General features: G+C 41.0%; 2 protein-coding genes across 3 annotated transcripts; both read left to right on the forward strand.

Moving 5' to 3' along the window:
- Nucleotides 1-9,098: 9,098 nt before the first annotated feature.
- Nucleotides 9,099-13,395, forward strand: gata4 (GATA binding protein 4; the record flags this gene model as incomplete). Its single annotated transcript, XM_079572554.1, has 6 exons — nucleotides 9,099-9,609; nucleotides 12,142-12,308; nucleotides 12,381-12,506; nucleotides 12,585-12,660; nucleotides 13,056-13,189; nucleotides 13,270-13,395. 6 exons carry the CDS (start codon nucleotides 9,099-9,101, stop codon nucleotides 13,393-13,395), a joined length of 1,140 nt encoding a protein of 379 aa, XP_079428680.1.
- Nucleotides 13,396-21,373: 7,978 nt separating this feature from the next.
- Nucleotides 21,374-26,015, forward strand: fdft1 (farnesyl-diphosphate farnesyltransferase 1). Of its 2 annotated transcripts, XM_079572041.1 has the most exons (8): nucleotides 21,374-21,585; nucleotides 22,855-22,952; nucleotides 23,416-23,599; nucleotides 23,679-23,807; nucleotides 24,144-24,335; nucleotides 24,470-24,646; nucleotides 24,871-25,023; nucleotides 25,097-26,015. In XM_079572041.1, the coding sequence occupies exons 1-8, from the start codon at nucleotides 21,487-21,489 to the stop codon at nucleotides 25,313-25,315; spliced, it is 1,251 nt and encodes a 416-aa protein (XP_079428167.1). In that variant the 5' UTR covers nucleotides 21,374-21,486; the 3' UTR covers nucleotides 25,316-26,015. The 2 variants fall into 2 exon arrangements, with proteins under 2 accessions (XP_079428167.1, XP_079428166.1); XM_079572040.1 differs by lacking the exon at nucleotides 21,374-21,585 and having other exon boundaries at nucleotides 22,396-22,952.
- Nucleotides 26,016-27,072: the final 1,057 nt, after the last annotated feature.

The raw sequence follows: 27,072 nt of genomic DNA on the forward strand, positions 1-27,072 counted from the left end.
TAGTTGACCGCCGGGGCATGGAGCGGCTCTATACTGTACACCGTCCCGTGCCACTTCAACTGACTCGCTGTCAATCTGCGCAGTCAGCTGAGCCAGTGCAGCTCACAACCTTTGCCCCCCCGCGGACTGAGTGGCAGACGAAAGGTTATCAGTCGCCGGGTCTTTGCTTCTTTAGACTTGAATGGTCAACGCAGGGCAGGGGCGATGTCTGGAGGAATAAAACAGCCCAAAAATATTGCTTTATAGTTATATGCTTGGGTAGCCTTTCATGCAGCTCGTGGTCATGTGATCGCAATAGGGGTGCTGTTTACCTTGCTTATCAGAGGTGTTGTAACAAGTAGAGGAACACACATAGACTGACCCCGGCCTGCACACACGCTAAACCCTCACCCACAAAGATCTATACAGGTTATTTTCCCAACGCTCAACACATTTTACCCTGGCCACAGCCTTGCAACCACGGTATATGCTGCCCTTTCTGATATTTGATATGTCCACAGATGATAAAAAGTCAGCTAACGTTCCCGGTAAATCTCCCGGAGGACTCCTAAACTCTCCTCTGATCACATCTGCCATTTAAGAGGCTGCATGACATGAAAAACTACAGTTACGGTACATCACGTAGGTACAACCGTGAGCCGCAGCAAACGCGGCCTATAAATAACCGCGGTAAATACCTCGATGAAATGTCCACGTCTGCTCATTTATGATGGTGAGATGGGCCTCGGTCGACTGTTTCTGTGCAGGACAAAAGGAGCGGGGTCAGAAAGTTTTCAAATCTCTATTAAAGCATATCTATTTTAGGATGGATAGTCTGATAGTAAATTCATATAATGTTTGTCTATTGTTATAGATTCTACATTGATTACAAGACAGTAAAAACATTAAAGCAGAAACTTAAAGCCAAAACGCATAATATCTCACCCTTAAATATAATAGAATACAAGCATTTATTTTATCTAAAAAAAAGTTCACCTCTCCGAAGTACTGTACTGTAACTTTACTGGGAGCAGGGACGTATCCAGCTCGTCTCCATGGAGATGTTGACTAAAAGCAATGTTAAATATGACATTTAAAAAGGTTAAGTCATTTCTGTGTCCAAAATTCACCAGAACAAAGTTAACACAATTACATGTAAAATTCTGCCAAAAAATTGTACCTAGTTTTCCCTGGTTTGACATTTTTTCGTGATTCTTTTGTTATTGAACCTTGGGTACAGGAAGTGACATAGGAAGGTGTTTTTGAATATTGATAAAAGTTGAGGTCTGTTGTAATTAATGAATCGCCCGTGATGCTAAATAAATCAACACAGGGGATTATTATGGGGTCTGAAGCTATCCTGAACCGTCAGTCTTTTGATGGTCTCCTCTCACACTCCAGCAGACTCTAGTTAGCTTAAGCTAGCGCCACATCAGTCCATCATCGCAGATATGGGCCTGCGGTTAGATAGCTGGTCCGACGGCGCACAAGACATTTTGTCCACTCTGTCATGTTTACTTATAATGATAAGCTTTGATGGATTCTCTGCGAGCTATAGACGCCACGTTGCACACACCATGCAGCTTACACATCATGCGAGATTGTGCACACATAAACACACTGAGGCTAAAGACTTGAAAAGACCAAATAAATAAAAAATATATGTCAAGAATGAGATAAGATTAATTTAAATAATGGTGATGGCTCACATACTGTTATACAAATCACACTTGAGCATGAAGAGAAAGAGATGGAGCCGAATCGCCCACTTTGAAACACGATCATTTCTTATTCATTTTTCAAATAGATTCTTATTGGTGGGAAAGACTAATTTCACTTGAAACATTAAACCAAAAAGTTATACAAGCATTTTGACATCTTTTCGAGCATTTGGTATTTGGGACATAGTCATTAGTTATCGCATAGCTGATAAACCTCTGTTATGCCTACATTAACTCTATTTTACCTCTGTAGCCAGTGAATTTTGAGGTGAGGCTCTAATGCAGGGTGACAAACCTAAACTTACAATGTTACTGCTAGAAAGAATAACTTTTGGAGTTTGATGGTTGTTTTATATTCTACAACTTGATATTGGTTTTAGTCAAAAGCCTCTGAGATTTTAGACTCTCTCTAACACAAGATCAATAACACTAACTAATCCTAATCAGAGTGACTTGCAGAGGCTTCAGTTTGTGCAGGGCCTGTGCAGTGTTATCCCTGCATTGGTTTATTTTAGCCTGGCTTTGGGCCAGACTTCTGACGAGCCCATTACAACGACTCTGGACTAATTAAAGAGACTAATGAGAGCAGCGGTTTGTCATGTCACAGAGGGTCAGGAGGAGCCACTGAGTCAGAGAGATAGGGCGACTGGGTATACTGTATGTCTATCACAGTAATGTGATCTCACCGTTAGCATTTCAATGGGACATCATGAAGTTGCATAGTTGCATATGACAGGTTAGACTACCACTTGGACATGATGGTGTTTAATGTTGATCCTTGGGCACAGGAAGAGACATGCAACTATACTGTACCAATGGGCCATGAGCAACGTAGAGATCTACAGAACTCTCGCTCTCCTCATCCTATGTCACTAATGTTTAAATTTAGAAATGTATTTATTTAATGAATAAATAAATAAAAACATAAGAATCGCTATTTTTTTCAACTTCTCTTTGTCAAAAATTAGAAAACATGAAAACTTGTGATAGGCACTTTAAAGGCACACTGTGTAACATTTTAAAATATATAGTTGCCTTCAATTACAAAACATGCTCCTAAGGACCAGCTCGACACAAATAATACTATTTCTGCAGTAGTTAGGGGTTTGGATGAGGCCCTAACCCTAATTTAAATTCATATTGACTGCTTTTATTCAACCAGCCAGAGACGTCCTGCTCCAAGTAAAGTTACATTCAGGTCTAAGGAGAGGTGAGCCGCTCACAGAAAAATATCTGTAAAAAAAAACACTTTTTGTATTGTATTCTATTTATTTGGTGAAAGGTTACACAGTGTGATAATTGGATTATCTATAATGTAAGAAAAAAAGTAGAAATGAAGCATTATTATCATTTATTTTAAGCGTTTATTATGCTGCAAGAAAAAAAGTAAATATTCAATTTGGTAAGTTGAGTATTTTTCCACTAATATGACACAGTCATAATTCTATTCTTTGCAGTCACTATCTTACATTTGTAATTTCTTCAGATCCAAGTCCATCTCGCTCATTCAGTAATTTAAGCCCAAGGACGCCGCTGTCACCGGTGAGATTTGGGGAGTGTGTGTTTTCAGAGAGAGAAAGAGAATCCCACTACAGCGAGACATGGAAGAGACGGCTTGAGCAACAAGGGCCTCTTTCTTTCTTTCTTTGAGTTGCACCTCTCAGCCCTTTGTCAAGGCCGCGCTTTGCTTCCTCCTACTCGGCTGTTGAGGAGGTCAAAGACACATATACACACTGGAACAAACACATTTCTGAGAGCGGCTGCAACCGTTACAAATCTCCTGCTCCTTATCGAGGACAACTCACTGATAAGTGTGTCTCCACTCCCCATCCGACAAATCCATCTTCCAAAACATCTGACACAAACTGAGCACCGAGTGGGAAAAATACGGGGCTAAGTGGCAGATTGATGGTCCAATTCCTCCAATTCCCTCCCATTACTGTACGTGAAGTGAAGCAGCGTTGGAAAACTACACAGCGGTGGGTTTGAGGGATAAATATCAAGCGTCAAGTGGTAGTGATAATTAACAGCTTTAGATGGCATGGATATGGTGTGTGTGTGTGTGTGTGTGTGTGTGTGTGTGTGTTGCACACTTTGGGAGAGCTGCACCTGCAACTAATGATGTGAAAAGTGCCAGCTTCTCTCACTCCCCATGGTCAACCTTGCACTTGATGACCTGCACCGGCACTCACTATCCACACATCTCCCCCTCTCTTCTGGCACTAATTATCTCCAAAATGAGTTTATCTATTGCTCAGTTTTGGCTTGTTCAATCAATCATTTTTACAGTAAAACATTCCCATAATTAATCTGCTTTTAATAATGTTGCTACTTTTATAATTCAGACAGTAAACTATTGGGTACAGGCACTTTAGTTCTGATGAAGGCAAAGTTTCTTATAAAATTGCCTAGATATTATCTCCACAATACTTTCCTTCTGTCATTAGTGTTATTCTTTTTTCCCCACTACCATATGAATGCAAAACAACCATCTATTTTTAGCCGTATGATTAAACGGGAAACGTGTAAAATGTGTAAAAATAATGGTTGAGAAGAGAGCACAACATCTGGGGAGCTTTATAAACCGTATTTGTCAGTGAATGAATTGATGCCTCGGCCATTTTCCGCCGTGTGCAACACATTTGTCATAATTACTTCATCCTCACCTCTGACTGGTGTTTTTGTTGGGAGAGCGCGCGATGGACGTGCGGGGCCGCGCGGGTCGAGGTGGGTTGGGTCCCTGGTTCCCACAGCCTGAGTGGAGGCAGCCTCAGCCGCGCTATCTGCCTCCGTCTCCGGCCCCCCAGCTCCAGCGGGCCCCTGACGTCAGCTCAGGGCCTGATAAGTGGGTGCAGCGCGGCGGCCTGTGGATGGAGCGGAGAGGATGGAGGGATGAGGAGGGAGAGGGGGTTACACTAACAGCCCACAGTGGATAAGAGCGTCAGACAGATAAGAGCAGCACAGTGTGGAGCCTCTTTTGTTTTCCACTGCTCCTCCTGTCTGTTGCCATCTCCGCCGCATCCTCTGTGTCCTCTGTCCTGTGTCTTCAATGCTTCTGTTCCTTGTCCCGCTGTCACAACAATCGTCTGTGACAGTTCCTTTACCTTCACTGAAATGTCTCCTATTTACTTTTTATGAAAGGTAAATAGTGCTCGGCATCACCATCAACCTTCCCTCGTGATACGAGACTGAAGCGTTGTGAATAAAACCTGTCCTGGAATCATTAAATCTAAATAGATATTTCCTATTATCAGTACGCTTTTGTATTTGTGTATCAGGATACAGAAGCCAGGATAAGATTCATGTATTTTCAAGGAGTATGTTATATAATATAGTCCTAGCTGTACAATGTCCAAGGGAAGATGCAATTGCTAAAAAATGTACTAAATGTAGGTTTTGCTCCAAGTTTTTCATTTCACGTTGCCTAGTTGCACTATGAAACATCACATGACCTTCTATGGGGTCTATGGGTGTTTCTCCTTAAAAAGCGCATATGCAAATCCACATAAAACCTCATAAAACACACATTTTCCTTCCATATTGATGCCAGCGGTGTCTTTCCAGAGAGACCCGCAGTCTTTTCGTTTCGCCTTTTTGTTTGTAATAAACCAATACCGCCTCAGTCCCCCCATCACTTGAACTCCACCTGAACTCTTTGAGCATCTATTGTTGCAATGACGTCACCATTTCACCTTTACCTAACCCTGATCTTACCCCCGGTTTAACCCCTTCAGGTACAAACACGGAGCTTTCTCCTCGACCTGCCACACGAGCCCCGAGTATCAGTTTATTAAAGGCCGACGCCGCGTGTCTGTTGGCCAGGTCCTATTTGTTAGCTGGTGGACTTTGGCCAATGCTTATCACAGGGAGAGGTCCTGGGATCCCTTAGTCCTCAATGCTAAAAATATACACCAGCTCCCTGCGCCTACACTTTTGGTATTATAGGGCACCCCATATGTTTTCTGGGTCAAAGGTAGACCTGTAAAGATCCGATGCTAGTCAAACCTTTTCTATCATTTTTATATACGACATGTAGTTTATGTATAGTGGGATCAGTCCAGGCCTCTTTTAGTTATTTCTGTTACAAAATGTAGTAATTTATATTATGCAAATTAACTGGTAACAATTCTACACTAGTTACCCAACAGTAATACATTACAAAGTGAAAAAAATGAAAAGGAATAAGCACTCCACCAATCAATTAAACTAAATAGAGCTGTTATTGAACGTTAATAAAGGTTTATGAGGTATTCATTCCTTGCCTATGATGCAGAATGGTGCAGCCGCTACATAAGCATGGGTTTACATATTTCATAATAACAACTGAATTCAATTCTTTGACACTCTATGCATCCAATAAAAGAAATTACAGCTTTTACCATGAAATATATATAATTATTTGCATGCTTAACTAAGTGCTCTGCAATGTATTGGACCTCCTCATTGAGAATGAAGTGTATTTTCAAGAACCTCCAAGTGAAGAGTTAATAATTTGTCCAAAAACACACTCCAGGTTAATGATGTGAGTGGATGAGAGAGAGGGAGTAGCTAAAGGTGTCCCGCTGTGAGTCCTTACCTGATCAAACACGGCTAATCCCCAAGAATAACACGCTGATACCGCGGAAAAACACATAAAACATCATATTCCAGGATCAGGATTGGCTGAATCATAATCTAAGCCTGAACAAGTGAACGGATTTGATTAGGTTTCTTATTGTTGGATACAGATAGTAGACTTTTAATGCATGAATGAAGGATATAAGGACAGGTATATGGGGCTTGTAAATATTTGGATTGATTGGAATTGAACGCGATTAAGAAAGTGAAAGAAAGATGGGCATTGCAGTTGAATACAATACAATGTGATTGTTTTTTTCAGTAAAATTTTAAATACATTTGCTCATTCTAAAAATCGATTAAGCGTAAAATATTATATTAAAGTTCAACAGATATCTGCAGATTATGTATTTACCCTCAATGTTTAAGCAGTCCTTTTAGATCAGTAGTATCTTCAATTTATGAGCCTATACAAATATAAGCATGAATTGTAAAACCAAGAACTGCTCATTGTAGAGAAGATGATGGACTTACTTACTGTTGGAGTAGTCGGAGAGCAGGCAGTGGAGGAAAAGACTGTGTGTGTTTTTGTTTTTGCGTTTCCATAATGCGCATGTGACGACAGTAATGCGTGATAATTGAGCATGTGTAACTTTGAGCTGCCGCCCTGTTCCAAAACAAATTTCTCCCTCATGAGACTAATAGAAACTAACTATTATTCATATCCACATTCCACAAACAATCTGTGTTTGTGATACCGAATGATTGCAGTGACTTACAGTCCCGCTGAGGCTCCATTGATTAACACTGTTTCGCCACTCTCCTGATCAGCTCGGGCAGATCTCCACTGATTAATCTGATGAGATAAAACACAAAAATAGATGAGGTCAGCAATAAAGATCAAAGCCTGGCTTGTGCTTACTTTGCAAACCCACGCACTGACGCTGCATGTGGAATACCGAGACTGTGAGTACGCGGACATGCATGTGTTTGTCTGCACCATATCGTGGGTCTCCTGGCTCGGTGGGTTTCCTGCTTGGATCATTTGAAGTCTTCTTCCTGGAGCCACGAGTCTACCAGAGCCCTCGGCCCCGTGTATTCGTGGATGTGGCGGCGGAGTAGTGCGTGTTAAGGAAGACCAAGGGCCAAAGTTGGTCAATCATTTCAGTGACCCCCAAATGATTGAGTCTTTGCCCCCAGCCAAGACGGGGACAGTTTTCCTGGTGCCTGCTTCTGACGCAGACACATCCACCACACCTCCTCCTGCAGCATCTCTGTCATGTCAGTCCAGCAGCACCTCTTAAATCACCCTTTGACAACACACACAGAGAGAGGTATACGCCGGCTGGTCGGACAAAATAAGACCATATTAACACTCACTGCAGCTGGCCCAGCAAATTGTACAAGAATTAAAGGACATTTTCCATGATTGCGGTCAGAAACCACTTGGAAGTTTTGGCATTCTTGTGTGTGTGTGTGTGTGTGTGTGTGTGTGTGTGTGTGTGTGTGTGTGTGTGTGTGTGTGTGTGTGTGTGTGTGTGTGTGTGTGTGTGTGTGTGTGTGTGTGTGCATGCGTGCGTGCGTGTTTGTGTGTGTGTGTGCGTGTGTGTGTGTAATATGGCTTACGCACAAACACACAGGGCCACAGATTCTGGCCTATGTCACTGTCAGCGATGCAGGAACTGCATCAAAAATCAAAACACAAAAACACACTCAATGTAAACTTTGTCCTTTTCTGAAGTTTATATAAAATATAAAACATAAAAATACTAATAAAATACAACATAAAAATATAAAGCAATATATTAATAAATGTGACCAGAGGCGAGTCTATGCCCTTTTCTCATAACAACTCTATATGTACAGAGAGTCGACCATAAAAGGATTAATCATCTGTAAGTTATGTGCCCACACAATAATGTTGTACAGGTCCACTCCCTAATATTAGCAGCAAGTACTGCCGCTGTTATCAGACCCGGTTACACATTGATGACAGTTCCCCATTTTATTTGGGGCTGGATTGTGCTATTCACATTGACTTCTAAAGGAGCGAGTCATAAAATCAATACTGAAAAGGTCTAATGACAATTCGGCTGTGAAACCAGCCACATTAAATGTTTGCTACACTTGCTACACTGAGCTGTACTGGCAGCCTGCCCCACACATCCCATATTTCAAAGCACTTCGGTCAGTGGGAAGTGCCTACACAATGAAATGGCCTTGTGTGTTTACATTCATTGGTGTCGATGGCAGGTAATATAAATCTGTCCTCATGAGGACAACCACTACAAGACGTGTCTGAGTTCAGAAACACCTCTCCACCCTAATATTTTACTTGTGACATTTTACCAAAAGACATTTACATAAAAGTATGTATCTATAGCTTAACATTTGAATAGTAGGTCAACAAAGAAGGGGAGAAGATCATTAAATTGAATTAGTCAATTAAATGTTAACATACGCAGAGGAAGGAATAAGAAAAGGGACAATTGGTGTAAAGTAAGTGGCCAAAGCTACAAGTGGAGAGTCCTCTCTGTGGTAGAAGAAAACACTCACAGCAGTCATGTGCTGATGTTGAAGAGATCTGAGTAGGAGAGAGAGAGGGCTGGATGATAACAGTTGGGACCTTGATCATTGTCTCATTCTTCTTTCTCCTCCTCTGGTGCCTCTTCACTTCTCTCTCTGTTAACTTTTTTTGTTTTGTTTTCTGTTTGACCTGAACCTGGACCAGTTTTCTAATTTACATTGCGGATGTTTTCTATTCAAGTTATTTTTCTGCCAGCTTTGCGCGTGAAGAGCACCAACCCTTTCTAACAACACGGATGTCCAGCCTCGGGAGAAATGTACCAGGGCATAATGACAAGTAACCACGGAGCCTCCTCCTATGAGGCTGGCTTCCTCCACAATGCTCCCGCAGGTACCTCACCGGTCTATGTACCGACCACGCGGGTGGTCACCCCGATGATCCCAGCCTTACCCTATCTTCAGACCGGCGCGTCGCAGCAGAACAGCCCGGTGTCGAGCCACTCCGCCTGGGCACAGGCGGGCGCAGAGTCCTCGTACAATCACTCCCCGGTGTCTCCGCGCTTCAGCTTCTCCACCAGCCCGCCTCTGTCCTCGGGAATGGCCCCGGGCCGGGACACTGTCTCTTACTCCAGCCCGCTAAACATCTCCACTAACGGGAGAGATCACTACGGAGGCCGGGGGCTCAGCAGCTCGTACCACAGTCCTTACCCCACCTACGTGAGCCCCAACGTGGGAGGAACATGGACGGCATCTCCCTTCGACAGCCCCGTCCTGCACGGCCTCCAGCCCGGGGGTCATCCAGGCGCCACACGGCATCCGAACTTAGGTGAGAGCGCTCAGTTTGCCCGCGCAACAGTTCCTTTAAAATAAGATCAAAGTTTAGCTTTAAAGTTTCACGACTAAAAGTATCAACTTCAGAGCTGAAAACACTGCGCAGGCACAGAACACGGAATTACACGGTTTAAACACTCAAGGCAAAAAGGAAAACTGCCTAAATCTAAATCAACCTAAATCAAAGTTAAAGTTTTAAAGTTAAAAAAGAGAAATAAGGCTGTGAGTTCAGTGAGCTCGTGGTAAAGCACATCGAGGCCTGTCAAAGCTGGAGTTTCACTAAACAGCGCTGCGTTTATCACGGTTCATTTAGGCCTTGTTAACTAAACTGATAGCAGTTGATTAAAAAGCGATTAGCCCATTTAATGTCAATTTAACCTGAAATAAACAGGCTCAAGAATAACTCACTCAATTACTAAATTACCTTTTTATTAGAAATCAATATATCATGTAGTCTACAGTATTAAAATAACTGGTAATTCACACATTTTTGAAAATTACTTTTGCAAAATGTTTTATTTGATTTGATCTTATTGTAAACTCACAGTCCCGTGTCCCCGCGCTGTTAATGAAATGCGCGAATTAACTTTAATTCAGTCCATTTAAACCACCAGGATGTTTTTTATTGATTCAAGCTTTATTTTTTACTTTATTATCACATCTTAACATTCGGTATTTTATGCAAATATTACGATGTACATTTTTGCCTGGAAAGTCGCAGTTTTGGTGAAGCGGTCGCAGGACTGGTGGCGTCAGCTTCAATTTGAACATTTATTTGTGCGTTTACTCACAGTTTTCCCGCTAAAACAGATACAACCGAAACGTTTAATGACAAAACAAATGCAATCTATTATTTATCTATTATTTATTATCAATCTATTATTTTATTAACTTTATATTAGACATATTTTTTGAGCCATTTTTTTTTACAGTCACATAGGAACTGTATGAACTATAAGACATTTTAGACCAACTACTGATTGTTTCCTAATTTATTTCAATACCCTATATAAAAATAAAAAAATAACAGTTTAATCTTACTGTGCCCTTTATTCTCCACTGATGAAAATAAAGTCTGTGCTATATGGTCACTTTGGGTAAAGACCGGTCTGGCCCAAACAGAGTTGCAACACACGCACTCTTTACACTTCTTTCTTATGATTTGAGATGCTTTACAAGGGATTTAATTTTTCCAATCCACATTTATTCTAATCAAAATTAAATTAAATACACACAAACAAACAGTGACATTAATGACATCATCATAAATCATCAATGACAATAAATTAAAACAAAAGAACAAAACCAAAAAACAATCCTGATGTGATATGAGTGTCTTATTATGTTGGAAGAGACAACCCAGTGATTAAAGCCCCAGTTAAAATTTACGTTATTAGTTTGTTTATTCATTTATTTTTGCATTAATACACAAGCGTCACATTAAATTCTACATTTCTGAAGTAAACATATACAACTTTAACTATTAACCTGTTTAAAAAAGTCTAATTGCTTAAGTGTAATTCTTTATAGACTATACAGTACAGTATTATTTTGGAATATAAAAGGATTATTAAAAAGAGAAGACGTTGTGGACTTTGAACTTTGACAAGAAATGCCGCGATCTGCTTGTCTGGTTTTATCCAGGGTTTTGTTTTTGTTTTGTTTTTCTTCACAACATGAATTTACTTTTTAATATAATGCACGTGAATGCAAAAGAAAAGAAAACTTTAACATATCTTTCGATGCAGTTGTTGTTGTTTGTCTCACCCAGCAGAATATACAGCTGTTGTTTGCCTTTGACCTTTGCCCTATGGATGGATAAGAGTGTTTAGGATATTTCCCCGATAAAGACTCATTGTACATTGACAAAAATACGCCACGATTTGTCGTTTGTGTGTTGTCGTGTGTTGCCGCGTTGTGTTGGCTACATTAGCCGCCTCAAGGTTGACCTGCCCTAAGGTCTGTTTGCTCTGGGGGAATATTCGCAATCACAGCTTTTTTACAGAGAGAGAGAACAAGTTAAAGGTTTTTTTTTATTTCCTATCTCACACTTAATCCGTGACGCTTCATACTGGTTCATTAATAAAGAATAAAATAAAACACTGAGAAGTTCTAACAGAGAGCCAAGCGATCACTCTTAAAAGAGCAAGTGCCTCTGGGGACAGACGTTATGCCAAAGGAGACAATCAAGATATAATGAATCAGATAAGTAAGTTATGAGAAGACAAAGAAATGTTACGATATCAATGAGTTTGGATGTCAGGCAGCTCTATTCTGTTTTTACTCCCAGGCCAACTCTTTATCAAATGCGATAAGAAGGGATTCCAAGCTGTTATTGAGCGGTGCATTGGAAAGGGTCACGTCTCTTTCTGGCAGTGGCAGGTTATTTAAACTACACAGCTGAGATCTACAAAATAGCTCATAATAATCTTCATTAGATGCAGATTATTATAATGTAATAACTTATAACGTAATAATAAACAGCAGGAAATTATAAAATATTATGAATTTTCATCTTTTGTTCCAGACCTTTTTGATGACTTTGCTGAGGGGCGTGAGTGTGTAAATTGTGGGGCAATGTCCACCCCCCTGTGGAGGCGGGATGGCACGGGCCATTACCTGTGTAACGCCTGCGGGCTGTACCACAAGATGAACGGTATCAACAGACCTCTGATCAAACCTCAGCGACGACTGGTGAGTGACTGACAGGAATTACACTCTCCCAGCTACAGCTTCTTCTGCTAATAAGAACAATCTGCTCCACAGTCGGCCTCCAGAAGAGTCGGTCTGTGCTGCACCAACTGTCACACCACAACCACCACGCTGTGGCGCCGCAACGCAGAGGGAGAGCCCGTCTGCAACGCTTGTGGCCTCTATATGAAACTCCATGGGGTAAGACTGATTTATGAAAGACATCGCAGAAAAAAATCAGTTCTGTGTTTGGCACTTAATGTTGTATTCTCCCACAAGGTTCCTCGACCTCTGGCTATGAAAAAAGAGGGGATTCAGACCCGCAAACGGAAACCCAAAAATGTGAATAAATCTGGTTAGTATATGTGTATGAATATAATAGCAACAATTATTTACTTAAAGGCCCTATACCTGATGTTTTGATTGCAAACAATGAAAGGGAGGCCACTAAATCAAAATGTTAGTTGTCGTCCAAACTCATTCGTAACTTTCCTAATGTATTTGTAGCATTCAAATTCTTTACGGGGACAGGTTTACAAAATAAAAATGCTAGAAAATAGCCTGCAAGTTCATGAAATTGATACAATATACCAAAGGAGGATAAAATAATTTCTAAAAGTAAAATCAGCTCCTTTAATAATTTATGTGAAAGAGACCACAGATTCATTAGTATTATTTCAGATAATGATATCAGAGAGCATTTAATATGTGCTTTAATCATGTAATGTGTGTGAACTATGTGCTCCACAGGAAACACAGGCAGTGAGGGGAGCACAGTAGCACCGAGCAGCACTCCGCGAGCCCCGTCCCATTCAGAGGAGCCCCGACAGATAAAGACGGAGCCTGACGCTCACCTGTACTCTCACCACAGCACACACGCACAGGTGCCGTCTCTTCGGTCGAGGCAGGAGGAGAACTACTGACCCTGTATGTGCTAAACCACTGTCACCTCTCATCTCTCCAGATCTCGGCCCTGCCAGCTTACATGTCAGCACAAGTGGGCGCCATCCCTCTGAAAGTGTCCCCAGGGAGCCACGGGGGATCCGCCAGCTCCAAGACTGAGCCGTGGAATAACCTCATCCTGGCCTAGCGGAACCAGTGTCACAAAGCTAGTTTTATATTCGACAAACTGAGCACAAGCTGCCTTACTGCTTTCTTTCAGTGCCTTATTTGAACATATTTGGGACTGACAAACAGGAACTGAATTTCCCAAAATGCAGAAATATTGCATTCACATTGCAAATGATTGAAGGAAGCAGCATGTTGATTCAGTCTTCAACTTCAACTCGTATGAATGAAAATATCTGAACTGAAGAAAAGAGCTTTTCTTTTACACTAATGCCACTGAGAGGGGTGATCAAGCGTAGTCACTTTCTTTCACTTTCTTCGACTGTTTATTGATTGTAGAATATATGGAAGTGCACAACAAAATGTTAACTGCAAAAAAAAAAAAGAAAAATACATTTTAAGCAAGTGAGATGTTACTCAGAGTTAAAATATCACTTTAATGGTGCATTAGGGAAATTTGTATGCGAAACATATATATATATATATATGTGTGTATTTGACCTTTGAGTGACCCAGCTGCTGTATGAGTGATTAGCTTGGTGCCTTGCTTTCGATCACAATGGCCTCTACAATGCTCCAGGTCCAGGATCAATTGTCTTTTAGGTCTTCTGGTGAGAAGGTCCATCAGCTAAAACCTACCAGAAACTAACAAACAATCGGTCCTGGAGCCTCATAGACAGGGGCCCAAGTTAGTGTAAACGCACACATCCACAAAAACATATTTTGACATCAATTTATAATAGGCCTAATTTTTATTGCGCAATTGCTGTGTCAGCAATTAACAATAGAGCTGTTAAACAAATAGAATAGAGATTATTTTTTTTTTCCTGCTTCGCTGTGCAATTGCAAGGCCGGGTAGCAGCACCCCCTTACAGGCTGATGGCCCTCAAGCCAGCAGCCCTTCTGTGCTCCTCCAGAACGGACCTATGGCCAGTCCGCCCCTGCTCATAGAGGCCACTGTGATGGAAAGTAAAGGCTAACCACCCATACAGACGCTGGGTCACTCAAAGGTCGAATATGCACTAAATAAATAAATAAAAAGCTTTTTTACATAAAAAGTTACATAATGCACCATGCATTTTTCTTATTACTAAATAATGTAGAGTTGAAATAAAGAATTATTAATTAGGGATAAATGTGTTCAGTACATTGTTTTAAGGGAGTAAAACGCAAAACTACAACTACTCTTTCATTAAATTGCGTTTCACGTTAGTGCAATAGAAAACATGCATTCTTTGCGCTGGTTTGATGTAAACTCTACCAGAGAAACATGGCATTACTTTGTTATACACAATGAACTACCTATGCAGCATACAAGTTGCACAATGAATACAATGTGGATGTAGCGCCTCCTGCTGAGCAAACACTGTATTCACAACAAGAGGTTCTCAGTTTACGCGTCACGATGATAAACTGAGGTACTGATAGTCTTCTACTATTTCTTCTATCAGTATTTGTTGAAAGCACAGTTTTTCTTAGTCATTACTTAAAATATAATTTGTTAAGTTTACACAAAACCTTTGTGTATGTTTTATTTTGAAATATAATACAATTTACATAGTTCCACTACACGTTCCACTCCAATACTAGGATGCACACTATGCAGTGACAGTTTTGTAGAAGTCCTGCATGGACCGCTTTCATGTGCATCTCCAAAAAGCAATAAAAGAAAATCATTTTAAATGTGAAAGTTGGTTGACGTCCCTTTTATTGTGCAGCTTGTAGGTAAAGTCAGTTGTAATAATAGCACAAGCTCTTTGTATATTTTGGGAAGTGCTACAAGTGTTACTCCTCTACAAAAAAGTAACATGGGTGTCACAGCAACAGATGGAGGAGCATATGCTTCTTCTGATCAGCTGAAGCTGTCCGACAGTTACACACACAAATCTGGCTATTTTTTTGGCATTTAACTTTCGATACCAACCTCATCTCTAAATTGAACCCGTCCAATGTGCAGAAATGTGGGCGTCACATTCACACAGTCTTCGATGAACAGCTGGTTGGTACATTTGTTGAAATCTTCTGTTAGTGTGTCTCTCAGTTCTTCTGTATATTTATCTTGAACCATTTCTCTCCAACACTTTTGAAATGCAAGTCTTATGTCATTCTTTGAGCTTTCAGTCATTTGTGGGTTAAAACTATAATCTGATGCAAACATTTGCCCTCTTGCCACATACTCCTCTAGGCTCAAGCATTTCTCTGAAGATAGTGTCTTTGCTGCTTCAGTCATGCGCGATATTGCTTCTATCAATAAACCTTTGTCATTTTCATGCGCACATTCTGGGATAAATTGCATTTCTTTGAAGTAACTCCTCCACTCCTGGCCTTGTAGTGACAAATCAAAACTCAGCGGTCCAGATTTCAACATATTCTTGAGAAGCGCAAATACATTTTCACATAACAGACTCACACCAGTCAGATTTTGTGAAACGTATTCCTCATAGTTTTCACTTTTCTGCATGGCTTGCACTTGGCTATAGTTGATCATCCTGAACATAGTTTCTTTGGTCCCTTTAAAACCCCAGCATTTCTTATATCCGACATTGGTCTTCACCCGAAACTTCAGCCACCACTCTTTGGCTTTCTGAACCAGTTTGAGCATGCATGGGGGCTCAGAGTTTCTACAGAGGCATGGACTGTTCATGGTGAAAACATACACCGCCCAGTCTTCAGTGGCCCTGTTGGACTCCAGCAGCTCTTCAGTTTGCCTGATGATGATGTCCTCACTGTGCTCTCTCTTGCTATAGTTGGGATAATAGGGTCCGTACATAACAACTTCTTCCCTTTTCTCAATAACGGCCCATGAATGCTGCTTATCTTCGGCCCCGCATTCCTCTGTGATATCGCGATGAAACTCCAAAAACTTCTTGTTGACCGAGTCGTTGAGCAAAATGTCCACAATGGTCTCTCTGGATTGGAGAAAGCGAAGGGCTTTATATCCAACGCCCTGCGTGTCAGACCAGACTGAGATCAGCTGGGAAAGGTCCACAACTTCATTCAAGTCTTCTGCCCTCTCATGGTCCTGGGGAGTGCTTCGGTCTCCATTACTGCCCCTGTGAAATAAAACAAAAAAAAGATATTTGAATAGATTTGAATATCAGGCTCATTCTGTTTACTCAACACTCCCGAATGTACATTTCTGTTTCTACAACTGCCCTGAGGCAAAAAGGCGTAGACTCGGTAACTATTCTGCGCCTATGTTTTTGACCATCACCAAACAAAGCACAATATAACAACTCAGGCTACACTTCTAGTCTTTGTTTACGAATGTATCCATGTTTATGACTTATTAAGAACTACTTCAGTCATAGTTCAGCCCAATAAAACTTGTACCAGAAGGTAATCTAAGTCATGAACCTGTATCATAAGAAAAGGGTAATCGCTTGAGCCTACGGTGCAGCTGCATTTTACTCACTGTTGCGTGTTCTCCTCCGTGCCTGTCTGGTCAGTGTCCAACAAATATTTTTTTGTTTTTGAAGGTGGCTCATTATCTTGGCAGTCACACAAAGACCTTTTACGAGTGAGTCTGAAAAACAGCAACAACAGTATTGTATTTCTGATCAACTGCGATTCAAGTTAATCCTCAAAAGCATTGCTAATATGCAAATTACTCACATGTGAGGTTCCATGCAGAGTGTATACGGCTTGTTACAATCACACATTTAAAGATATTGTCCTTAAAGCTCCATGAGAAGGGCGTCAGAGCTGACAAAGGCACTCCTGATATGTTGCAGTCACTCTAGTAAACTTTCAAACTCTGCAACAGTCACCCTTATAGCGAAGAGCCCGAGGCAGGAGAACTCACCTAACCTGTGTTTGTGCAAGTCTCTATGAGCTCATAGGAGCAGTGTCCTTAAGTGCCTTATATTTCAGCATCCGGATATTGTGTGGATCATTTGCCAAATTCACACAAGAATCAGGACACTTTAAAGCAGAGCATTAAGTAATTAGAAAGTATACTTTAAATAAAACTTCTTCATTTATTATACATCTAAATGGCCCGTCCGTGCTGTGCTTTGATGTCGTCTAAAGAGCTGAACATAAACAGGGAAGTAAACATTGGTTTGACTGTAGTGAGATACAGTGACACTTTATTGTATCAGCCTACATTATCTGCTTGTGATTTGTTATAACATGTTGCTTTGTTTTTGCTCATAGATTTATGGAATACGATTTAAAAAAAGGTGTAAACAAAAACATGCTTGGACAATTTTTCCAAAAAGGCATGTTGGAGCTGGAGCACTTCCCTAAACCCAGCCGAGCAACACGTTTGACAAGGTTTGGGCACCTCTGATGCCACTATAGAGTGCATACAAGTCTATTAGCACAGTGGTTCTCAAGAGATAGCTTTGGGAACAAACCTTCAGTGTATCATAAAAAAAAGTAAAAATAAACTTTTGTCCCTATTGAAGTGGTATATGCAAAATATTTCTTTACAGAAAAGTATATGATCATGAGGTTAACTAATAAAATGTATTAAAATATCAACAGTCAATTTTTAAAAAGGCCCACGACCCACTGAAAATGGTTTGTGACCCACTTTTGGGTCCAGACCTGTTGAGAACCACTGTACTTCAGGGAGCAGCAGAGAGCAGGACGTGAGAAGGTTGTTGACTCAACGTCATCCAGAACAGCACTTGTGTGAAAAGCGCTTCAGAAATAAACTTTACTTCCTTCCATAGTTACTTCCTTCCTTACTCACTCACTCACTCACTCACTTACTTACTTACTTACTTACTTACTTACTTACTTACTTACTTACTTACTTACTTACTTACTTACTTACTTACTTACTTACTTACATACTTACTTACTTACTTACTTACTTACTTACTTACTTACTTACTTACTTACATACTTACTTCCTTACTCACTTACTTACTTACTCACTTACTTACTTGCTTCCTTACTTCCTTCCTTCCTTACTTACTTACTTACTTACATACTTACTTACTTACATACTTCCTTACTTCCTTCCTTACTTACTTACTCACTTACATACTTCCTTACTTCCTTACTTCCTTACTTACTCACTTACTTACTTACTTACTTGCTTCCTTACTTACTTACTTACTTACTTACTCACTTACTTACTTACTTACTTACTTACTCACTTACATACTTCCTTACTTCCTTACTTCCTTACTTACTCACTTACTTACTTACTTACTTGCTTCCTTACTTCCTTACTTCCTTACTTACTCACTTACTTACTTACTTACTTACTTCCTTACTTACTTACTTACTTACTTACATACTTCCTTACTTCCTTACTTCCTTACTTCCTTACTTACTCACTTACTTACTTACTTACTTGCTTCCTTACTTCCTTCCTTCCTTCCTTCCTCACTTCCTTCCGTACTTCCTTACTTCCTTACTCACTTACTTACTCACTTACTTACTTACTTACTTGCTTCCTTCCTTACTCACTTACTTCCTTACTTCCTTACTTCCTTACTTACTTACTTCCTTCCTTACTTCCTTCCTTACTTCCTTCCGTACTTCCTTACTTCCTTCTGTACTTCCTTACTCACTTCCTTCCTTACTCACTTACTTACTCACTTACTTCTGTACTTCCTTACTTCCTTACTCACTTCCTTACTTACTCACTTCCTTACTTACTCACTTCCTTACTTACTCACTTACTTACTTACTCACACTTCCTTACTTCCTTACTTCCTTACTTCCTTACTCACTTACTTACTTACTCACTTACTCACTTACTCACTTACTTACTTACTCACTTCCTTACTTCCTTACTTCCTTACTTCCTTACTCACTTACTTACTTACTCACTTACTCACTTACTCACTTACTTACTTACTTCCTTACTTCCTTCCGTACTTCCTTACTTCCTTCTGTACTTCCTTACTCACTTCCTTCCTTACTCACTTACTTACTCACTTACTTACTCACTTCCTTACTTACTCACTTCCTTACTTACTTACTCACTTACTTACTTACTCACACTTACTTACTTCCTTACTTCCTTACTTCCTTACTCACTTACTCACTTACTCACTTACTCACTTACTCACTTACTTACTTACTCACTTCCTTACTTCCTTACTTCCTTACTCACTTACTTACTTACTCACTTACTCACTTACTCACTTACTTACTTACTCACTTACTCACTTACTTACTTACTTACTTACTCACTTCATTACTTCCTTACTTCCTTACTCACTTACTCACTTACTCACTTACTCACTTACTTACTTACTCACTTACTCACTTACTCACTTACTTACTTACTTACTCACTTCATTACTTCCTTACTTCCTTACTCACTTACTCACTTACTTACTTACTTACTTACTTACTTAGTAACAGAAACAAAGCAAAGAGTCAACCAGATTAATGCAATTTAAGTCTGGGCTTGTCATTAATTATCAGCTATGGTGGTGGTGGTGGTGCTGTGGGAGGTCCTGGTTATGGAGGGCTTTGCAGGTGATGAGCAGAACCTTGTAATTGATGCACTGTTGTATGAGGCGGCAGCAGTGGAGCTGTTGGGGGACAGAGGTGATGTGCTCTCTGGGCGGCGGAATTTTGAAAATATTTCTGTTTTTGAAAGTCAGAAGAAGGGAAACCACATAGGGGGGCTATTGCAACAGTCGAGTCTTGATGAAATACTTGCATGGATGAGGGTTTCAGCAGCAGATGTCGAGAGGGTGGGGCGGAGGTGAGCAACGTTCCAGAGGTGGAAAAAGCCAATAGTGAAAGTGACATGTTGGCACGGAAGCCTTCTGACCCAGAAGAGTGTCTGTGCGTGACAAGAGATGAAGAGCGCGCAGTATTTCCCAATGATGAAAATCAAACATGGCTTCATGAAAATGAGGAAACAGAGGTTGAGGAACTACAGGCGAATATTCTTTCTAGGTCACATTCTCTGCACAGGTTTCAAAGTATTAACATGTTTACAGACTGAGGGATTAAAGCATCTCTAATCCATAAGAACTTTAAACAATAAAATAAACAATTGAAATTTCTGTTTCGGCAATTTTATTACTTCCACTTTGGCAAATTCAGTTTTTGTGCAATTATCTGAACATCCCATATTTTCCATGATATAAAACCAAGTATAGCACATCTATTCCATGCCAAGTAAACATTCTGTTGTTGTTGCAAATGTTCATATTGTTTAACCCCTTAACTCCCACCTGAACCGAGCACATTTTCTCCAGTTTGGCTTTACCCCAGTCCAAAAGCCTCTGGAAAAAAGCTGTGAAAAAAGCAACAAAACTGAGACGAAAACAATGATGGAAATGTGACAAAAAATGACAAAAATGTGATAAAATGTGACAAAGAAAAAAGAAAAAAATGTGACAAAAAAATGACAAAAATGTGATACAAATTTGACAAAAAAATTACAAAAAATGACAAAAAAAATGACAAAAATGTGATAAAAAATTGACGAAAAAATGATGGGGGAAAAAATCTGATGACGTAAAGAAAAAGATCCTCTCGGTTCAGGCGGGAGTTAAGAGGTTAACTGATATTCAAAGATATGTTACTTTACTTCACTTTCACCTACATTTTGCAATTATTAAAACTAATAAGTCGTTCTCAATCAATGTATGTTTCTTGTATTCTAACAAGGACACGCATTGAAGAGGGAAGGAGGTCTCTGTCTGTTTTATTTTCTTTACTATTCAAATGCTCTTTAAGAAGTGGAAGAACATCAAATCTGATTCTTCCATCATTAGGCCAGAGCCCCTAAAGTGAAAGAGAGAAATGTTTGTAAACTGATGGAGTATATTTCGGAATAATTAAAGTACGCACTCTGCTCAGTAAGTACATAAAGCCAGGTAAATTATACGCATACCTCAACTTCCCATGCCTTGGGGAAAGCATCCAATGAGAAGCGTCGGCGCATTGGCAGCGCTTCTGGGCGGAGCATCACACCAGGCGCTCTGAGCGGCCATTGGCTGCTCTGCGCTAGGCTCATAACGCCTCAGCCAATCAGAGCCGTGAGTCGATCTGACGAGGCTCGTGGCTGAAGCCTGCTGTCCTCCGGGTGAATGGTGCTGCATCTGTATCTCCGCTCGGATGGAGACGATCATTTCTGTCCTCGCTTGATTCCTATGTAGACGCTCAACTTACGGACAACATGGACGTGTTGAAGTCTCTGGGGCACCCGGAGGAGCTGCTCAATTTGTTCAGGTTTAAAATGGGAGGCTGCAGCGCTGTCATGCCGAAGTTGGATTATGTAAGTACGCGTAATTGTCAGCACAGCGCCTCACCAGATTGCAAATGCATATTATGTTATATAGGTAATTCCCCAAACAGTCTTGCGCGTTTGGCTCTCTATTCTGCAAAGGTTATACGGTTGGAGAGTATCTTCCTAGTTGTACTGTGTGGCGCAGACACCTGTAAGCTGCGATGGAAAGATGCGGCTAATTGGACTGAGTCAAATTAGATCACTCTCTGCTGTGCTTGGCTCGCGCACTCGGCCCAGAGATGACCATTGACTTAGGATTTGCGTTGCATAATGAGCTTGAAGGGCTCTCCGTCGGGGCAGAGATGCTGTGCGCATGCCTCGCGGATAATCCACCTGTGACCCCGGGCTGAGAGAATCGCGGCTGGGGCGAAAGAGACACCTGGACGTCAGTATCAGTCAATAACTAATTCCAATCCACAGCCTTTGTGTAATGTGTTTGCTTTAACCTAACTACATTTAAAGTTAACACAAGGCTTACAAAAGAAAACAATGAAAGTTGAGTGTAAAGACCTTTATCTATAGTGCTGAGGCGCTCCATTGATAACACCATAACACCAATATATGCTGCGCACACATGTATGGTTATTCTAAGTGTTGCCAGTAGGTGGGGCCAGCTGTTTTGTGTCATTTGCGTTTATACTATAACTATGGCGTTTGGAGATAGTTTAATGTTAGTACAATTATATGTAGCTCACTAGTGCAATGTAGTGAAAGAGCTGAGTGATAAACGAAAGTACCCCTCATTTCCTTGAAGGGGAAGGAGTCATGGCGTTTTGGGCGTAGTGGGTGGAGTCATGCCCAAAATCATAACAACAGATGTACAAACGCGTGGATCAGGCTCGCGCCGCCGCCACAGCGCAGGGAGATCTGGGCACATGTTGTTTATAGATCAACAGACCGCTCTCGATCCTCCCCAAAACGCGTTACCTCACACGACCCTCGCCTCTGTTGTCCTCTGCATGTGTTAAACTTCCCCAACGCCCCCTGTGACGCTAAAATGGCTAGCTGTCGTTTGCTGTCTGCGTGCTCCTGAGCTCTCGCATGGCCGGAGCCTGCTGCAAGTGTCCCGCGTATTTGTCCGTGTTCAAGCGCTCGCTGTCGGTGGCACCACGGGGCCCAGGGTCCGCTGCGCTTCGCTCCCTGCCCTTCGGGTGGAGGCTGGGGGAGCGAGGCCTGCAGGAGGCCGCCCGACCCTCCTGCGCTTTCAGACCCACTATCTTTTACCGACACACGACCTTCCTCTGTCTGTCCTGTCAGGAGTCCATGAGCGAGAGTCTGCGGACCTGTTATGTGTACCTAAATCAAACCAGCCGAAGCTTTGCCGCTGTCATCCAGGCATTGGACGGAGAGTTAAGGTGGGTAAAACACAACAACAGGAGAGGGGTGTGTCTCTCTCAGCGTGTTTTGTGAAGATAAGCTCCATGCTGCAGTATAGTTTCAACGTGCAATTGTATCATCTGAAAGCGGAACAGTCAGCACCCTGCTACACTGTGCAGTGGTGCATGAACAAAAACATTGTTTAGCAGCTGCTGTGATGCAACAAGCCATAACCTGCCAAAAGCTGCTTGAATATCTCCATGCCTGCGGTCCCAGTATCACAACAGCGGCATTGAGTCGCAAAGACAAATGCCAGTGAGACCATGCAGCTATAGCTATACTCGTGTAGGAATGTCAGATATGCAAGTGAACAAATGTGTGTTCTCTTTATACCACCCCGGGTCAATTGTGCCCTGTGCCAGTCGGACATTTAGGGGAAATGCAAAATCAGCAAAACAGACTGACACAATTTTGTATTATCTGTATCATTTTATTCACCAGACATGCAGTGTGTATATTCTACCTGGTGTTGCGAGCTTTGGACACCGTGGAGGATGACATGACGATTCCACTGGAAAAGAAGGTGCCCATGTTGAATAATTTCCACACCTACCTTTACCAGGACAAATGGTGTTTCACCGAGAGCCAGGAGAAGGACCGGCAGGTTTTGGAGGATTTCCCCACGGTCCGTAACACAGGACAATGCATGTTTTTATTGTGAAGTTTTGTAAAAGTACAAACTTTTGCACACACCTTTTTTACAGATTTCCTTAGAGTTCAGAAACCTTGCACAGGAGTACAGAGAGGTCATCTCAGATATCTGCCTCAGAATGGGAGAAGGAATGGCTGAGTTTTTGGAGAAGAAGGTGGAATCCATGAAAGAATGGGACAAGGTGAAATCATTTAACTTAATGTGACTACTTCTATAGAACTTGAAAATAAATGGATAATATAAGTATCCAACTTGACTGCTTCTGAGCGTCTCACATCTCAGTTCCTGTCACTTTCTTCTTTACTTGAAGCCTCCCCTGCTCATGCTGGAGATAGGCATGACCACAGTCCAGATCCACAGCCCATAGCATTTATTTTGAAGAAAAAATAAACAAATTACTATTTACTTTGCTCTAATGTTATCTTCTGACCTGACCCTCTGACCAGATAACGCTTTGCAATTCCAGTGTTTTTGTATTGTTCATGAAGCCTAATATATTGTCATGTTTTGATTGCAGTACTGTCACTATGTGGCAGGGCTAGTGGGCATTGGCCTGTCTCAGCTGTTCTCTGCGTCTCAGCTGGAGGACCCTGAGGTGGGACAAGATAGTGAACTGGCCAATTCTATGGGACTCTTTCTACAGAAGACCAATATCATTCGGGATTATCTAGAAGACACACAAGATGGTCGCGCTTTCTGGCCAAAAGAGGTGGGACATTGTTGCATTTTTTTCTTCATTACAGCGGACAGTGTTGCATAGATAAAACTGTTTTGCATTCATCACAAAGTAGTTGACCGTCAACAAGGCATGTATGTTTTAAATTCTCACATTTGGCTGTGCAGGCTTGGAGCCAGTTTGGAGATCATCTGGAGGATTTTGCACAGCCAGAGAAGCTGGATTCTGCCCTGTCCTGTCTCAACCTTTTGGTTACAGACGCTCTTCGCCATGTGCCAGACGTCATTACCTACCTGTCCCGTCTACGCAACCAGAGCGTCTTTAACTTCTGTGCAATTCCACAGGTCTGACATTGCTCAAATGTTTTTACCAAAAGTTCTCAAGTATTGTTATTATGTACTGTAACTAAAATAAATACAAAATTAAGTCTTGTGAATCAGCCATAAACTTGGCATTTATCATATTTTAGAGTGGAGTTAAAAATGAGCTAAAACTGGTGTTCATCTGTTCAAGCTTGCCATTTCTGTAGTCTAATCATTAATGTAAAATATTTTATTTTGTGAATCAGGTAATGGCAATAGCAACACTCTCAGCATGCTACAACAACCCCATGGTCTTCCAGGGAGTGGTAAAGATCAGGAAGGGTCAAGCTGTGACACTGATGATGGAGGCCACCAACATGAGAGCAGTACAGACCATCATCGCCCAGTACAGTCAAGAGGTATTGAGTCTGGTATTTTATGTTCATTTAGGAAAAACACTGGAAGTGACATTGTTTTGTTTTTTTATTACAGATTTTGCACAAAGTTTCGCTCGCAGACCCGTCTCGGGATAAGACTCTGCACATCCTTGCTGTAATCCGAGAGAAGTCCCAGTCCAGCTATGTCACCAGAGCCCATCACCTGTCCCCCATGTACCTCTCTGCTGCAATGCTCCTTGCTGCACTCAGCTGGCAGTACCTCAGTACTACAGCAGCACAGGCCCAAGGCACAGGCGATATGCAGGGACAATAGGCTTCACCATCCTGTTCCTTACTCAATCCCTCATATCTGCAAGGACTGAGGATTCATTTTTATTTTTAAAGTGGTGAGATTTTTAAATCTCCAGAATTACCTCATTCATTCGGAGGCTTCTCCAGAACAACAGACTGTACCAAAGCTATGGTGACACACTGTTTGCCGTTTTGTGGGAAAATTATAATTTTTTACGGACTCTTTTGCAACTGGATAAACATAAAGATAAAGACTAATTTTGCTTATATGCACCAGAAGCATATCTCTTGTATGGTCAAGCCAAGACTTTTGAATTTGCTATATGTTTGGGAACGGAAAATTGAACTTAATCTGTAAAACTGTCAATGCTTGTTTTTTTTCAACAAGGGAAACTTCCCAACATTTTTTAATCATTCATGTTTACTGCCAGTGATCTCTGTAAAATACAGCATAGAAATGTTGAACGTTTCAACTCTGGAAGAAAATAGATGAACAGATGAATGCAAAAGGGAGTAGACTTTAATATAGTAAATAATGAATAAGAAATGAAATACTTGTGTATTGAAACACATGTATATAAAGCTGCTAGCTAAGTGCCCTTACAGCTTTGGTGAGTAGAGGCTAGAACAGACAAACCTTGTACAGAACCAAAGGGAGCTATAAACATTGCTATGTAATGTGTCCTAATGATTTGTACATATGTGATCAATAAATGGCTATAGAGGTGATTTATTTGTTTGATATTTACGATATCCATTGCAGTGGTCTTTACATTGTCTAATACAGCGGGAGGAAAAAGTGAGTTCACCGTTTGGAATTTCTCACATATCTGCCTGTCTGATCGTTAAAATGACAGGAATGAGTAAACGGTGTCTGCTTTAACTAATTCCACCTAAATATTTACATTTCATCATGTTTTTATTGGGAATAACATGTAAACATTAACAGAACAGGGAGGAATAAGTGAGTACTCTGTTAGATTCAATAACTGGTTGACCCTCCTTGGGCAGTGGTAACCTCTTCCAGATGTTTCCTATAGTTGCAGATTAGAAGTGTACAACGATCAGGATGAATCTTGGACCATTGGTTTATACAAAACTGTTCAGTTCAGTGAGTGAGTGATTACAGAGATGTCTGGTGTGACTGGCTTTCACGAGGTCATACCACAGCATCTCAATCGGGTTTAGGCCAGGACTTTGACTGGGCCATTCCAGAACGAGTATTTTTTTTTCTGAAACCATTCTGAAGTTGATTTGCTTTTGGGTCATATTCTTGTTGCAGCACCATCCTCTTTGAGCTTCAACTGTTCAGATGCTCAAGCTTTTCTGCTTGAAAAGCAGCTTGAGTGTATATCAACATCTAATGCAACAAGGAGATGCAAAAAGTTAATGTCTATTATAGTATAGGAGTAGTTCAGCGGCTGTAGTGTTATCACTTTAAAACACCTGTGAACCTTTGAGTCACTTAGTCACAAGATTGTACTCGATGTGTCCCACATGTGATCTCATAACTATTGGGCAATAAAAGCATCAAAAATGACAAGGACAGCTGTTTTTTGTGACATAAGTAGGACACATCACATAGTGACTACTGAGTCTTACAAGAAAACAGCCAGGTAAGATCGTTTTCAATGTTACTTTAAAATTAATAATTTGGGCTATTCCCACAGTAGTTGTAGTGTGCAAGATAAAGATAGACAAAGTCAAATTAAGATTTGATTATAGTTTGTTTGCTTGTCTTGTCTAAAATGCCTTGTTTATATGTTCCTCATAGCTTTC

This window comes from Gobius niger, assembly GCF_951799975.1.
Source record: "Gobius niger genome assembly, chromosome: 15".
NCBI classification, from domain to species: Eukaryota; Metazoa; Chordata; class Actinopteri; order Gobiiformes; family Gobiidae; genus Gobius; species Gobius niger.